Genomic DNA, 14,472 nt, shown 5'->3' on the forward strand with positions numbered 1-14,472 from the left:
ATGGGTGTGGCCCTAAAAAAAAATAATAAAATTAAAAAGGACCATGGTTTAGAGAGTCCTCAGTGAGAAAACATTTCCCACGATATTATATACCTTCCATAGGCCCCCCTGCCCTTAGGACGGCCAGGCATAGACCCGTCACAGGAAATCGGGAAATATTGGAACAGACAGAAGGAACCATTGCTACAGACTCTTGGAGCTACTGTGTTTACAACGACCTTTACTCAGAGAGATTTTACTCCCGTCTGCATTTGGGATGAAATTAAACACCGTGACCGGTTATTTCGTCATGAAAAGTTTATTGCTATTATTACACGAAAGGAAACATTTTGGCAACATTCTTAATGTCCAGTTTGGGATAGAAATGGTTTCCAGAGAAAATCAATAGATGCAGTAGAAAAGATACAAAGCTGAGCTCGAAGCCGGGAGCTGTGTCACCTCCTCCTCCGTAGCTGGAAAACCAGCTCGGCCTCCAGGCATCACGCTGAAATTTAGTTTTTACCACCTTTCAGAGTTCCCATTGTGGCTCAGTGGGTTAAGAGCCTGACTAGTATCCGTGAGGATGCAGGTTCGATCCCTGGCCCTGCTCAGTGGGCTAAAGATCCAGCGTTGCCCTGCAGCTCTGATTTGACCCCTAGCCCGGTAAATTCCATAAAAAGAAAAAAAAGTCAAAATACTAAGAATGCTTCTGTATTTAGCCTTGAGGTATAAAGAAAAGAATATGTTGCCGACACAGTTTCTGAACTCACTGAGAAGAAGGGTGTGCTGCCTCTGGGGCTGCCTCTGGGACGCCAGGTGCCCAGGGGAGGGAAAGCCGGCCGGCAGAGGGACCGTCACCCCCCGGCCAGACCGGGTGAGCGTCTGCACACCCGTAAGAGGACAGCAGGTATGTGTGTGGGGGGGGACGGCTGGACTCCAGCTGAAGGTCACGTCGGGGCTCAGGCTGGGGGCTCAGTCGAGCTGATGCCGACAAAACAGATGCCCCGTGCGCCGGCTGGCTTCCCAAGGTTAATTCCGGCGTCAGGAGTACTTTAACGAGCAGTCGTAGCCGATATCCCACATTGCTGGGTAATGGGTTCATAGGAAGTTGGACTCAGTACGTAGCATGAGTGTCTGGAAAGACGGCAGAGACGCCTTTGGGTCAGTCGACGTAATCATCTTCCTGAAAACGCTCCAGCGCGGGCTCCCAATGCCCCCCTTCTCCTGGCGCCCCGGCCCCCCCGCAGCCGCCTGGCGGCCACGCTGCCCCGGTGTGTTCAAGGGACGTTGACAGCCTCACCTCTTCCGCCGCTCATGCCTGGGGCAGCTCTTCCTGTCCCCCATCTCTGGGTGGGAACATTGGGGTCCAGAGGCGATGCCCGGCCCTGGGCTTGAACCCACCATGGCGGGGGGGGTCCCCTGGGAGGGGACAGGTCATCAGCGCCTGACCCCGAAGAATGGCCCCAACTTCCTACATGTTTGCACAAGGCGCGCGGGACGCCAGTGTCTTAGCGCCATCGTGACCTTTACCTTTTTAAACGTATTTTCACACGGCCGCCTGCACGTGTCCCGGGAGCGGAAGAGCAGGTTGCCAGGCCTCACGGAATACGGCGCGGACGTGCCTTCCGTCCGCGGTGGCCGCACGCAGAACGGGCTGGTCCCACAGTGGAAAGAGAGCGACACCTGTCCTCCTTCTGCCCTTTGTCCTGAGTTCTTTCAAAACAGAAGCTCCCATCAGAACAGTTGCAGAGAGGGTGATTCAAATACTTAGAGAACCAAAACCCAGTTTCCACGGAAGATTCACAGCTGCACGCCGGTCCCGGGAAGCCGCTCTCCATCCACGAGCAGGTGTTGGCTTTATCCCGCCTTTTAATTCCGCCCTGAAAAGAAACACCGACGGCTTTTCATACCACTTTGCTCCTTGCTTAATTTAGCTACGGAGTTGGCCTGGAACCAGTAACTTCTTATTCTAAAGCATATTTTCGGAGTTCCTTCCCGTCATGGCTCAGCAGGTGAAGAACCCGACTAGCATCCATGAGGATGCGGGTTTGATCCCTGGCCTCACTCAGTTTAAGGATCCAGCGTTGCCGTCAGTTGTGGGACAGGTCCCAGATGCGGCTTGGATCCCTCATTGCTGTGGCTGTGGTGTAGACCGGCAGCTGTAGCTGTGATTCAGTGCCTCTGATTCTGTATACCTACAGGTATACTTCCATATACTGTGGGCGCGGCCCTGAAAAAAAAAAAAGTTTATTTTTCATTTGTGTGTTTTCCTCAGTGACATCTAATCTTTTCTTTGCAGTCGAGGAGAATAAATGGCTTCAGCTACATTATAAAATATGTTGATATTGGGGGGAGGAATCTCCAGTGTGCAGCAAAATACTAGGAACCCCAGAGATTCTGCAAAGAGCCGACCACTTCCCGTCCCGGGCAGGCGCGCGGGGATGAGCCCGCTGCGCTTTGCAGACCCGGCTGGGGGGCCTGGCGCTGTCCCCCCAGCGGCCCCCCCCCCAGGCCCCACGTGCACTTTGGGGAGCGGGCATCAGGGTGGCAGTACTTTTTATAAGAGCAGATAAAATGCTAGTGTTCAAACTCGGTGCCTGGCTTCCCACGGTGCGTGGATCTCAGCTTGGAGAAGCTGGCTGACAATTCAGACTCTGAGCAAGAGAGCGAGCGGGAGTGACCCCTCCCTAGGAAGACCCTCTTCCTCTACGGCGAGGAGAACCTGGGTGCTGGACGTCAAACCAGACCTCCGGATGACCTCTGGATGACCTCCAAACCCCCTCCCCCAATCCCTATGCTGCTGGGACCTGACACCCGTTCCTCCCGGGAAAGGGGGCAATTCCTGCAGAGACAGCGGACCCCAGGGTGACTACCCCGGAGCACTGGACATTCACGAGTTGGGTCTCTCCCCTTCTCTGCATTAAGTGAAATGAACCTGTGGCCCCAGGGTGTAGACGTGCCCCTCCCCCACTCCGTGGGACACCAGGGGGGGCTCTTTGCGTTGGACTCCTCTGTGGGTCTTAATGATTGCAGCTTGGGAGCTCCCATCGTGGCTCAGTGGTTCATGAACCCAACTGGCATCCATGAGGATGCAGGTTCGATCCCTGGCTTCACTCGTGGGTTAGGGATCCGGCATGGCCGTGAGCTGTGGTGGCAGTCGCAGACGCGGCTCAGATCTGAATTGCTGTGGCTGTGGTGTAGGCTGGCAGCTACAGCTCCGATTGGACCCCTGGCCTGGGAACCTCCATATGCCGCAGGTGTGGCCCTAAAAAAAAAAAAAAGAAGAAGAAGAAGAAAAATTATAGCTCGATTTGGTGACACAACCCCCTGGAGACTTTCTATAAGCATCTGCCAGCTCTGGCCGCAGCTCCCAGGATGCAGCTGCGCACGGGCGCCTGCTCGGGCCCGGGTGAGTGGAGGAGCTGGACCAGGGCTGCACACGTACAGCCAGTCATCACTTCTGGACAAGCAGTCCCATCTGCCTGCACTGCAGCCCCTTTTCCTGAAGGTCCAGAGGGAAAGCCGACATGGGCTCCAGCGTGCGCCAGAGCTGACCTAGGACGCGGGACACGGAAGGGGCTTCCACGCAGCATGGCTTGTCTGCAACAATCACGTGTGTGTCCAGATTCTGGCAGCCAGGCATGGCCAGTCCTGCCCAGTAGGCACACAGAACAGGGCTGGGAGGGCAGGAGAGGGGAAGGTGTGAGGGTCTGGGGGGGAGGGGGATGGGCCACCGGAGCGGAGAGGTGCCTGGGGCTGAACCTGCACAGGTGGGACACTGACAGTCCCAGACGCTGGGTTCGCATGCCAACGCAGGTTAACGTCCTGAAAGGCCACCCCACAGAGGACAGACTGGTAAACTGGCTTGTGAACGGGGCTTGACTTAATAGCATTAAACAGACCCGGGGCTTATATACAAAATAAGCTGATTTTGTTTTCAAGTGTTAAAAGCCCGCCTTAAAAACTAAGTAGAATTTAAAGCATGGATTAACGAATTGTTTTTCCTGGAAGCATGTAGGTGAATGAATACTGGACCATGGAAACATCAAACACACACACCACGCCGGGGGCCACGGGGCCTGCTCATCACGGCGTCTGACCCTGCAGACACCGACTGTGGCGGTGGGCACACGTCCGTCTTTGGGTACAGATGTGAACTCCTGCTAAAACCCAGGAGCACACAACGTGGAACAAATTCACTTGCACGTTCAAATAATGACTAATTTCAGCTGCCAAGTAAATCCTGCTCCAGTCAAATTGTGGCTGAACTGCAACAGTGAGCTGGGCCCTCCAGGCGGCAGGTGAAAGCCTGTGGGCAGCAGGTGAATGCTGGAGGATGGGCACGCGTCAATATCAGTGCCCAGCCCCGCGTGTGCCCCGCGGCAGCCTCAGAGCAGGAGGCACAGGGTGCCACGCTCTCCTCCGTTCCACATGGCACCATCACCCGGCCTGGACATTCGGAGAGCATGGGGAGGGGACGGGCCCCGCCTGCCCGCTGCTGGAGCGCAGCCTTGACAAGCCCAGTTCCCAGAAGGCGCTGGGCTTTGTCCTTGGACCTCAGGAGTCTGGGCACCACAGCCCAGGCAGCAGCTGCAGTCCCTTCACTCGCACGGATCAGGGCAAGGACATTTGTTTTATTTTGTTTTTAGGGCCGCACCCACAGCATATGGAAGTTCCCAGGCTAGGGGTTGAATCCGAGCGGCAGCCTCTAGCCTACAGCACAGCCACAGCCGCACCAGATCCGAGCCATGTCTGTGACCTACACGGTGGCTCACGGCCATGATGGATCCTTAACCCACTAAGCGAGGTCAGGGATCGAACCTGTGTCCTCAGGGATATTAGTTGGGTTCCTAACCAGCTGAGCCACGGCGGGAACTTCCGGGACAAGGACATTACAAACCCCCGGGGGCTGGCTCTTACCTCTTAGAGCCGTGATTAAAAACGAACAACCGCAGCTCCCATATAAAAAAGAGGTTTATTGAGCTGTTAGAATCATGTCATAATTGAACAGGACTGGACATTAAACAACACAGGCTTCAGGGGGGAACTGGTGACCTGCCTCGAGAGCTCACTGGCAATTTCTACATGCAACTGGGACGGCCAGTTGGCTCGCTGGCCTTTGTGCTTTGAAACGCTTTTCCGAACGAAGGCTGTGTCCACGGTATTCAGAAGTCACGCCTGGGCCTCCCAGGGCCAGGGGCTCTTTTACACCACGAGTCCTGTCCCGCGGGGCCCCAACACGGACGGCTGGGCACTCCTGTGAGTCGCAGGGAGGCCCCCAGCGGCCGCCTTCCCCAGGCGTGAACTGCGGCCACCACTGGCCGCGGCCACCAGCATCAACCCTAAAGGGCCAGGGCGGTCGGAACCAAGCGTCTGCTGATCTAAGACATGTGTGGAGATGACGAAACCTGTAAGGGGGACGCCCTACGAAACGGAATGATGGGATTTGCTCAAAAATACTTTTGTACAGCACTTTAAATAATTTACAAAAAAGCTACAAAAATCATATTTACTGGGACACGTCTGTTAAATAAAAACATTGTTTCGCGTTAGTGTACAAATATACAGGCTGTACAGGGCGTGTCACACGCCCATGCCCACCGGCGCACTCACAGCTGCAGGACGGGGCCCTTGGCCACTGGGCCGCCGCCCTCCTCCACCGAGGTGTCGCTGAACTCACTGGCGTCGCTGCCCAGGGCCTCCTGGTCCTCGTCGTCTCTGTCTCGCCCCCTCCGCCCGAACCTCAGGTCCAAGACGCTGTCCTCGGACCCCGAGTGCCTCCTGTCGTGCAGCCCGAGCCCCGCCCGGGGCTTCCTGGGCGGCCAGTGGCCACTGTCCTTCACGAGCAGGTGTGAGCTTCCAAACACGGGGCCATGGCCGGCGGGGGCCCCCCGGAAGGCCGGGAAGGCCGGGCCCGGCAGGGGCAGGCTCAGGGGGGCGCTGAAGAGGCCGGCCTGCTTGCCCCCCCAGGAGACGCTCTTGCCAAAGTGAAACAGCTGCGAGGGGAGCAGCGGCGAGAAGCCGGCGAAGGGCAGGCCTCTCCTGGGGTCCGTCACGAGGCTGGCCGAGCCCCGCGCCTGGCCCTCCGCCCCCGTGTCTCTCGGCGCCCCCAGAGCACCCCCCTTCCATGCTGCGTCCCTGCCCTCCGAGCTCAGGGCCCACGGGCTCGGCAGCCGGCTCTGGGGGGCGAAGTCACTCCAGGGCAGCGCGAGGCCAGGCCGGGGTCCCCCATCCCGCTCGGTGCCCAGGGCCCCCGCCAGCGAGCTCTGGCTCCCTGCCCGGGTGCCAGCTTCTGTGCAGCTGGGCAGCTGACCAAAAGCACTTTCCCTGGAGGCAGGCTCGGTCCCCCGGGGGCTCTGGTCCTTGGGCGCGTGGGCGTTCCTCCTGCCGGCTGGTAACCCCTTGGCAGACACGGCCCCACTGACGCTCCTGGGCGGCGCCAGCTCACATCTGGCCAGGGCTGCGGGGAGGCAGGCCTGCTCGGCCCGGGGGCTGCTCCTCCCGCCCAGGGGGAAGGCTCTCCCCAGGCCCCTCGGTCCCTCAGCCGGCTGCGAGGGCCCCCTGCCCCTCTGGCTCCGTGTGGACAAACCGGGCGGGAGGGCCGGGCTGGGGGGTGGCACTTTCCGGCCCGGCAGCTCCGGCCTGGCCGTGCTCCCGGTCCCGAGAGCGCCCGGGCCCCCTCCCTGAATTTCTAATCCACTCACGGACTCCTTGGCCTTTTCGGCCAAAAACTTCCTGATCTCCAGCTCGATGCTGTCATCACTGTCCACGGAACTCGTGTCGCCAGAAAGGGAACTGGCGCTTGGGGCTGGACTGGGAGGGTCACCGGCGGACGTTTCACTGGAGAAGAGGCTCCCTCCTGCGGCTCTGTCCCTGGGCCGGAGAGCTGGGGACCCGTCCTCGGCCGTGGTGCCATCCGGCTTCGGCCTCCCCCCCTCTTTTCTGGACTTGGAGAGGCAGCTTTTCAGCAAGTGTGGGCTTCGGTCTCGCCAGTCTTTCTGGAAAGCCCCGACTTTATCCAAGAACTGTGTCTCCGTGGTGCTGAACCTGACTTTCTTCTTGCAGCCGGCCCTGGGGTCCCTGCACCGCTTCCGGAGCCTCCGCTTGGACCGCAGCAAGTCCTTAATGGCAGTGTCCAGGTCCTCGTCACTGTCCAGCGAGCTGCTCTTATCCTCGGAGCTCTCCTTCTCGTCCCTGGGCCTTGCCTCGGCCACCTTCCCGGGGCCTGGGGACACGGCCCCCTGCGTGTCTGCGGGAACGTGTTCAGGGCCCAGCACGCCCGTCCTGCCAGGGACAGGCTGGCCCTGGGTCTCACCCTCCCTCGCGGGGGTCTCGCTGGCTCTCCCCAGGCCTCGGTCGGCGTCCTGGGCACCCTCCGGCACCACCGCCGTCTCTCTGGTCCGCTTGGGTGCGCAAGGTCGCACAGCGTGGCCGCTGCCTCCGCGTTTCCTCTTGCAGCTCAGCGCCAGGTCTGGCGTTTTAGCGGGGGCCCTGAGGCCGGGCGAGGGCAGGGGGCTCTGGGCGGGCGGTGGGCAGGGGTCCGCTCTGGCCAGCAAACTCCCCGACTGCGCCTTCAGGGCCAAGAACGTCCGGATCTCCTGCTCGATGCTGTCGTCACTGTCCACAGAGCTGCTGTCGCCGTCAGAGCGGGAGGGCACGTTTGGGGGAGAGAGGAGCGGGCTGGCGGGCAGGGCCCGGTCGCCGCCTTCCAGGGGAGCCGGCGGGATCGTTTTGGAAATGTCCAGGATGGCTTCGGCGCACATCAGCTCGGCGGACGTGTCCGCCCGGCACGGGGACCGGTCAGCACGCCCGCTGTTGGCCGTTGTGTTTCCTGGAGGTGCGGGAGCTGTGGTTTCCTTGGGAAGCTGGGCAGCTTGGTCGGGGTCCGGGCCATCCGGGCTCAGGTCTGCAGCCTTGAGGGCCGGAGGCTTCTTCCTGCTGGGGGCTTTGCCGTGGGCTTCAGGCCAGGCGCTTCGTGCGCAGAGGCTGGCGCTGTGTGCAGGGGGCCCGGGCCCCTTCTCCTCCCCGGGCGGGGACCTCTGCGGCGGGTCCCCAGCGGCTTCCTTCCTCTTCTCCAGCTGGTACAGCTGGATGGCCTCCTCGATGCCGTCGTCACTGCTGGAGTCGGCTGCCTCGCGCACGGGGGTGGCGCTCCGGACTCGCCTCCCCCGCCTCCCGGGGCCGGCGCCCCTCCGGCCCCCACCTCTGCTCGGGGCTGCTTCTGCGGGGCGGCCTGCGATGGCGGGGGGTTCGCCGGTGACCTTGGACCTGGGGCCTCTGGGCTGCGCACTGGCCTTTGCGGACCTGGGAGGCTTCCGGAAGACAAACTCCTTGCAGGCGCCTGCCGGGTCCTGCCGCTGTGCCTTGCCCGTCGGCTCTCTGCCGGACCTGCACGCCGCTTTGGCCAAGCTGTTGCTGGCGTCTGGTTTTCTGTCGGCGGGGAGGTCGCATTTTTGGGTTTCGTGCTGCCTTTTCTCGCTCAGGAACTGTTCGATCTCGGCTCGGATGCTCTGCTCGAAGGAGTCGTCACTGCTCACGCTGACCGGGGAGGCGGAGCCCCGGTCCTCACCGGCCCTCCTCCGGCTGCTGGGGACACCGCGAGAGCCAGCTGCAAGGCTGGGGGCACAGAGGGCAGCCGGAGTGCTGCTCGGAGGCGGCTCTGATTTGCACCCACCGGCCCCGTCTGCGGCCCCGGGCGCTGGGGCGGCTCCGCTCTTGGCCTTCAGGTACTCCTGGATGGCTTGCTCGATGTCCCGGTCCACGGAGTCGTCGCTGTCCGAATCCAGCACCAGGGGGCCAAGGTCTGAGGCCCCCTCCTCCCGCTTGGGGTCCAAACCAGCAAGACCACAGGCAGCAAAGGCGGGGCTGGCGGCCAGCCTGGCGCCGTGGCCTCTCTCTGCCCTCTGGCTCCTCTGCCGGGCATGCTCGCCGCTCATGCCCAGAGCGGCGCCGTTGCCCTGAAGCGTGCTGATGACCATGTGCACCTTGGCGCTCACCGCCGCTCTCGCGATGCCCTCTTTCGGCTCCGAGAAGCATCGGGGGAACCTACAGCTCGCGGGCTGGCCGAAGGCCTCCCATTTGGACTGCAGGGCGAGCACAGGAGGGGCGTTCATGAGAAACATCCTAGCAGACGGGACGGGCAGAGAGGTGGCACCCGGCTTCTCTGCCTGCTTCACATGCTGGAGGATCCGGCGCGCTGGGGCCGTGGCCGGGCTGTGGCCCGGGGCCGCCGAGAAACAGGCCTGGGGAGCGTCCCGCTGGCCTTGGGCCCCCAGGCCAGTCGCTCACGCCTCGGGGCCTCAGCTGCCGCAGCGGTACAGGGAGGATGGCTGCGCAGGTTCCGGGGAAAATGCTGCCGGCTCGCATGTCCCCTCCTGGTCCCTCTGTCCATTGCCTCCGTGAAGGAACAGGAGCTGCATCTCCCCCTCAAAGTCGCCAGGCGCTGCCAATGAGCTTAGGGCTCAGACGCTCCTCTGCAGGTGGGAGAGGCTGACAGGTGTGAATCCAGGCTCAGGGCCGTGTCCCCGGGATGTCTGGGCTTGTCTCGAACCAGCAGCTCCTGAAATGAGAAGTTGTGTAAGGTGAGCCATTCAAACATTATCTGCCCAGACACATTTATTTTTATTTTTGCTTTCTCGCTCTCTCTCTCTCTCTCTTTTTTTTTTGCTTTTTAGGGTGCACCTGCGGCCTGGGGAGGTTCCCAGGCCACAGGTCCAGTTGGAGCCACAGCTGCCGGCCTCCACCACAGCCACAGCCACGCGGGATCCAAGCCGCGTCTGTGACCGACACCACAGCTCACGGCCACGCCAGATCCTCAACCCACTGAGCGAGCCCAGGGAGGGAACCCGCCCCCTCCCGGTTCCTAGCCGGGTTCGTTTCCCCTGTGCCGCGCCGGCAACTCCTGCCCAGACCCCTTTAGAGTGATTCTACCACTAAGCCTTTCTGTTGGAAAACCTCACTGTCTGTCTGTCTGATCACCTCCTGCAGTCGTATCGTTGTCTTTAGCTAATTAGCACGGACGCTGTCCCAAACACAGACGCACACCCTTTATTCATCCTGTGTGGTCTCTCCACACTTTCGTAGCTCAGACCAGACGGGACTGGGTCGGCAGAACCCCTGGGCCGGGCTTGGGAGCGCTCTGAAGCCTGCTCACAACAGCCTCTACACTAAAGGCCCAGGGGCACCGCCGCGGAGAGGAGCCTAAGAGCCGGCACACAGCCCATTAGAAAGACTCAAACTGATCAGGTAACTACCAATTCTTAACACGACTCCGACCCCTCCCGATCCCCTAGACTGGAAGGCAAAGCAGCCGAGATGCGAGAGGCGCGCTCGGCAGCAGGCGCGGAAACAGGGAAGTCCACGTTCGAAGGCAAAGCGGTGCCTCGGGCCCTGCAGCCTCGGCCCGTGGCCGGCAAGTGGCCTGTGTGTTCGCCTGGATTCGGACACAGACCCTTCGCCACCGAGCTTCCTTCCTGACAAGCGGAGAATCCTGTGTTTACACACGGGGTCCTTTTCAAGACGGCCTGGCCAGGCCGCCTGGGCACAGACGTGCCCAGGCAGGTGGGACCAGCGATGCGCCAGAGGCCGCCGCTGATTCCGAAGGAAGTCCTTGGCCCTGGCCGATCGGCGGTGTGCTGGGTCAGGGACTGGGTCCTCGCTCCTCCGCGGACGGGCCACAGCAGCCCGAGCCCACGCTTTAGACGGACCTCCGACTGCCAGGATTAAAGAGACTCAGAGACCTCACTCGGACGCTGAACGTACAGCGAGGCCACGTTGAGGGGAAAAGACAGAGCACCCATTTAGGGGCTCCACGCCAAATTTTGGAAGAACTTACCCTGAGGCCAGACACAATTAACTACAACTTATGTCCAAGTCTCGGGCCACAGGTCTGATACTGCCGGATGGGACGGGCGAGCACGTGAAGCTAGGTGGCAGTTCTGAGAGTCTGGGGGCCCGTGACATTCCCTGGGACCTCTCCCAGACACCCCCCCCCCGGAGACTCCCTGAGGCCAAGGGCAGTGGGGACCACCAGTTGGGGGCGGGGGGAGGGCTCGTTTTCTGCCCTGTGCCCACATTCCTTGCTCCTTGGTCAAGCTGCCAAAGCACAGAGATAGCAAGACAAGCTTGGGCCCTGGAAGGAGCCCGAGCCCACAGGGCGGCCGTGCTTTCTGTTCCAGGGAGCGGAGCAGCTGGAAGGGGAAACGCCACCTCTGCCAAGCATGGGGACCCCGTCCACAGCTCGGACAGGACCGTAGAGGGCTCGGACGCCTCGTGAACTGTTTTCTGAACTGTCAGATTACCTAGTGCAAGAATGAGGTTAAAAATCCACACGGCGTCTCCAGCAACAGCTTGTGGCTTTAAAACCATCCGCGAGAGATGAATCATTCTGGAAAACTCCCCTAAAGTGGACTTGGAGCGACTGTGAGCTGAAGCCAGGGGCTCCTGCTTTGTCCAACTGCCAGCCTGCCCCAAACCCCTGAGGTGCCACCATGTGAAAAGTGGAAGGGGGCTCGTGGGCCTCTTCTCAGTCCAGAAACCACCCTCCAGGAGGTCAGAGCCCCTGCTGCTGTCAGCCCGTGGTCCCCCTGCGCACCTCCCGCTCCAGCCTCCCAGGTGGGCTTTCCCCAGGGCCGGGGAGGTGAAGCTCTGGGCTCTCCGGGAGGGCCGGGCCTAAATCGGGCAGGCCTGCCAGAGGTGAGACCTCACCATACCCCAAGGACGTCTTCCCAGCAGAGCGGCAGGGCCACTGCCTGTGCCCCGGGAGCTGGAGGCAAGGCGAGACCCTCCGGCGGGGCGGTGGAGCGGCGGAGCCTGCCCTGCCCTCCCACTCCGGGGCACAGGCTCGGCGCTCACCCCCGGCGCGGCCTCCGCCACAGCGATCCCTGCGGCCGGAGCGGCGACCTGGTCTCTGGCTCGGAAGGGGTCAGGCCTCCACGCCGGGCTGCGCCCCGGGCTCCGTTCCGGGCTCCGCGGGCTCCGCGGCGAGAGGCCGACCGGGGGCCCCGGGACCCTGCCGGAAGCGGCGCGGGCGCCGGCGCAGGGCGCGATCTCGGCAGGCGGCCCGGAGCAGGGCCTCGGCCGCGTTGGGGCGGGCGGCCGCCAGGCCGGAGGCCCGGCCGCCGCGGGCCCTCACCTGCGCCTCACCTGGGCCCCGCGCCCCGCCGGCTCCGAGCGACGCGGGCGCGCGCAGGCGGGAGCCGCGGCCCGGAGCCGCCTCTGGGGCCGCGATCCCCGCGCGGGCAGCTCCGCACCCCGCGCCCGGCCGCGCCCGCCCCGCCCGCCGCGGCCCCTTCCCCGGCCGGCAGCCCGGCGCCGCGGCCTGCACGCCCGCCCTCCGGCCCGGCCCCCCGCCCCGCGCGCCGCGTCCCGAGGCGGCAGCGGCGGCGGCGGGGTCCCGGCGCGGAGGGGCCGGGCCGCCGGCGCCGGGGGCGCGCGGGAGGGCGGGGCGCGCGCGCGCGGGGCGGGGCGGGCCCCGCAGCCCCCTCCCCGGACCTACCGGCGGCAGCGGGGCGGCGGCGGCCGCGCTCCGGAAGCCGTGCCCGGTGGCTGGGCATCATGGGAATGGCACGGCCGAGTTCCGGGGGAGGCGCGCGGCCCGGCCGGACCCCCGCCCGGCGAGCGCGCGCCCACCTGCCGGCCGCGCTGCGGAGGAGCCGCGGGCGCCGCCGCGCGCCGCCCCCGCGCCCGCCCAGCCGGGAGGCGGCCCGAGCCTGGGGAGACGCCCCACCCCTCCCCGGGCTCTGCCGGCCCGGGAGAGGCGCCGGGGGCCGTGGGGGTGAGTCGTCGGCGCGCCGTCCCGCCCCCAGCCCCGCTCCCGGCGCTGAGGACCACTGTCGCCGGGACCCCCGGCTGCCCGGCGCGGCGGGCGCGCGCCGCGGAAGTGGCCGCGTGGGCAGGCAGTGCCCTGCCTCCGAGGCCCCCCGTGGGAAGCTCGGGCCACCGGGAGCGCAGGGACGGGCCGCTTCCTCGTGGATGGTGTAGCCGTGAGCACCAGCTGCCCTGCGTCTGGAAGCTCCTGCGTGTCCCGTGTCCGCCCCGCCGTGCGCCTGGCACCCGGCCTCCTCGTTCCTCCTCGTCCAGGTTGGCGGAGGTGGTTTCTTGCCTTAAACCTGCCGGGAGCTCACGTCTGGCTCCCCGCAAGCAGCGGGTCCTTCTGCCGACAGCCCCTGCCCCCACACCCCAAGCTCCGTGCTCCGAGGCCGCTTTCTCTCCGGAAAGGCTGCCCAGGCCTTTGCGGACAGCTGTGTGTCTACACTTCCTGCCTCCCCCTAAACTTGGGGGTAAGGAGCCCCCTGCTGAGAATAGGCAACCAACCTGCCCAGGGCCACGGTCTTCAGGGAAGCCTGCAAGCAGGTTTCAGTCCTCATGTGTCATGGAAGCCCAGGACTTCAGAGCAGCCTGGCTCCCGGGATTGCAGCCCTGTCACTGGGACATGGTCGCTGAGCTTCTGGATGTGTGCGGACCCTGGGCCTGGCCTGGGGAGGCTGGGCTGGAGGCTGGAGCCCCTGCAGCCCGCTTCCAGTAAGAGCACACAGATGTTAAAAACACCCCTGCCCTGGACGTCAGACCTGTTTGGCAGATGGGGAGGGAGCTCGGTTTTCCAGGAACTCGCCCTGGACTGCACGTGGGCTTCTACTTCCCGGCGCTGCAGTGACCCTCTGGCCCTGAAGGTCCTTCCAGTGTTGTTGGATCTCTCGAACAGTCCAGAGATCTTCGCCCAGGGCCTCTCTGGTCCCAGGGCTGGTGGGGATGGAGCATGACCGGTGGCAGGCGCAGGTCGAGATCAAGACACGATGCTGTCTTTCTGTCCATTCCTACTGGCCCTTTCTAGAAAGTGCCAGAAGTTGGACAGGATAAAAAAAAATCAGAGGCTGTTGTCTCCGTGAATGAGAAGGGGGCGCTTCCTAGTCTTATTAACCTGGGGGATTTAGGGCCAAGTGTCAAAGAAAAAAATCTCATTAAAACATTGTATTAATGGTTTAGAGAATTGTTTTCAAAAACAGAACCTTCTCATTACAAGAGTAATACTCCTTCAGTACCAAAAGTTTGGGGCAATGTATCGAATCAATAACCTAACGACCCAGAAATGAGGACTATACATATTTTGGCATGTTTTCCCCAGTTTTTGTCTTTTAGGGCCGCACCCGCGACATATGGAAGCTCCCAGGCTAGGGATCTAATTGGAGCTGCAGCAGCCGGCCTGCACCACAACCACAGCAATGCCAGATCCGAGCTGCGTCTGTGACCGACACCACAGCTCACGGCAAGGCCGGATCCTTAACCCACTGAGCGAGACCATGGATCGAACCTGCGTCCTCATGGATCCTAGTCAGATTCGTTTCCTCTGAGCCACGATGAGAACTCCTCCCATGGGCTTAAAATAGCGTGGTGAACATCCTTGCTGGCGTGTCCTCGGAAGCAGGCTGAGGATCAGGTGGGTGGCGGCCTGGGTTCCTGTTCCATTTCGCCTCTGGCAATCTCTTAGGCAAAGGA

The 14,472-nt window shown here is 62.7% G+C and overlaps 1 protein-coding gene across 3 annotated transcripts; it reads right to left on the bottom strand.

Annotated features, from left to right (window-relative positions):
- Positions 1-4,935: 4,935 nt before the first annotated feature.
- On the bottom strand, positions 4,936-12,627 carry PPP1R26 (protein phosphatase 1 regulatory subunit 26). 3 transcript variants are annotated; one of them, XM_021081056.1, is made up of 2 exons: positions 12,476-12,627; positions 4,936-9,538 (listed from the first exon to the last, which is right to left on the bottom strand). In XM_021081056.1, the coding sequence occupies exon 2, from the start codon at positions 9,099-9,101 to the stop codon at positions 5,589-5,591; it is 3,513 nt and encodes a 1,170-aa protein (XP_020936715.1). In that variant the 5' UTR covers positions 9,102-9,538; positions 12,476-12,627; the 3' UTR covers positions 4,936-5,588. The 3 variants fall into 3 exon arrangements, with proteins under 3 accessions (XP_020936715.1, XP_005660603.2, XP_005660602.2); XM_005660546.3 differs by lacking the exon at positions 12,476-12,627 and adding an exon at positions 11,833-12,126; XM_005660545.3 differs by lacking the exon at positions 12,476-12,627 and adding an exon at positions 11,280-11,826.
- Between the last annotated feature and the right edge of the window lie 1,845 nt (positions 12,628-14,472).

The sequence above is a fragment of the Sus scrofa genome, unplaced genomic scaffold (genome assembly GCF_000003025.6).
Source record: "Sus scrofa isolate TJ Tabasco breed Duroc unplaced genomic scaffold, Sscrofa11.1 Contig1206, whole genome shotgun sequence".
Classification (NCBI taxonomy): Eukaryota; Metazoa; Chordata; class Mammalia; order Artiodactyla; family Suidae; genus Sus; species Sus scrofa.

Excerpts from the sequence above, each read along its gene's own strand:
- PPP1R26 (XM_021081056.1), bottom strand. The coding sequence starts at position 9,101 with ATGTTTCTCATGAACGCCCCTCCTGTGCTCGCCCTGCAGTCCAAATGG.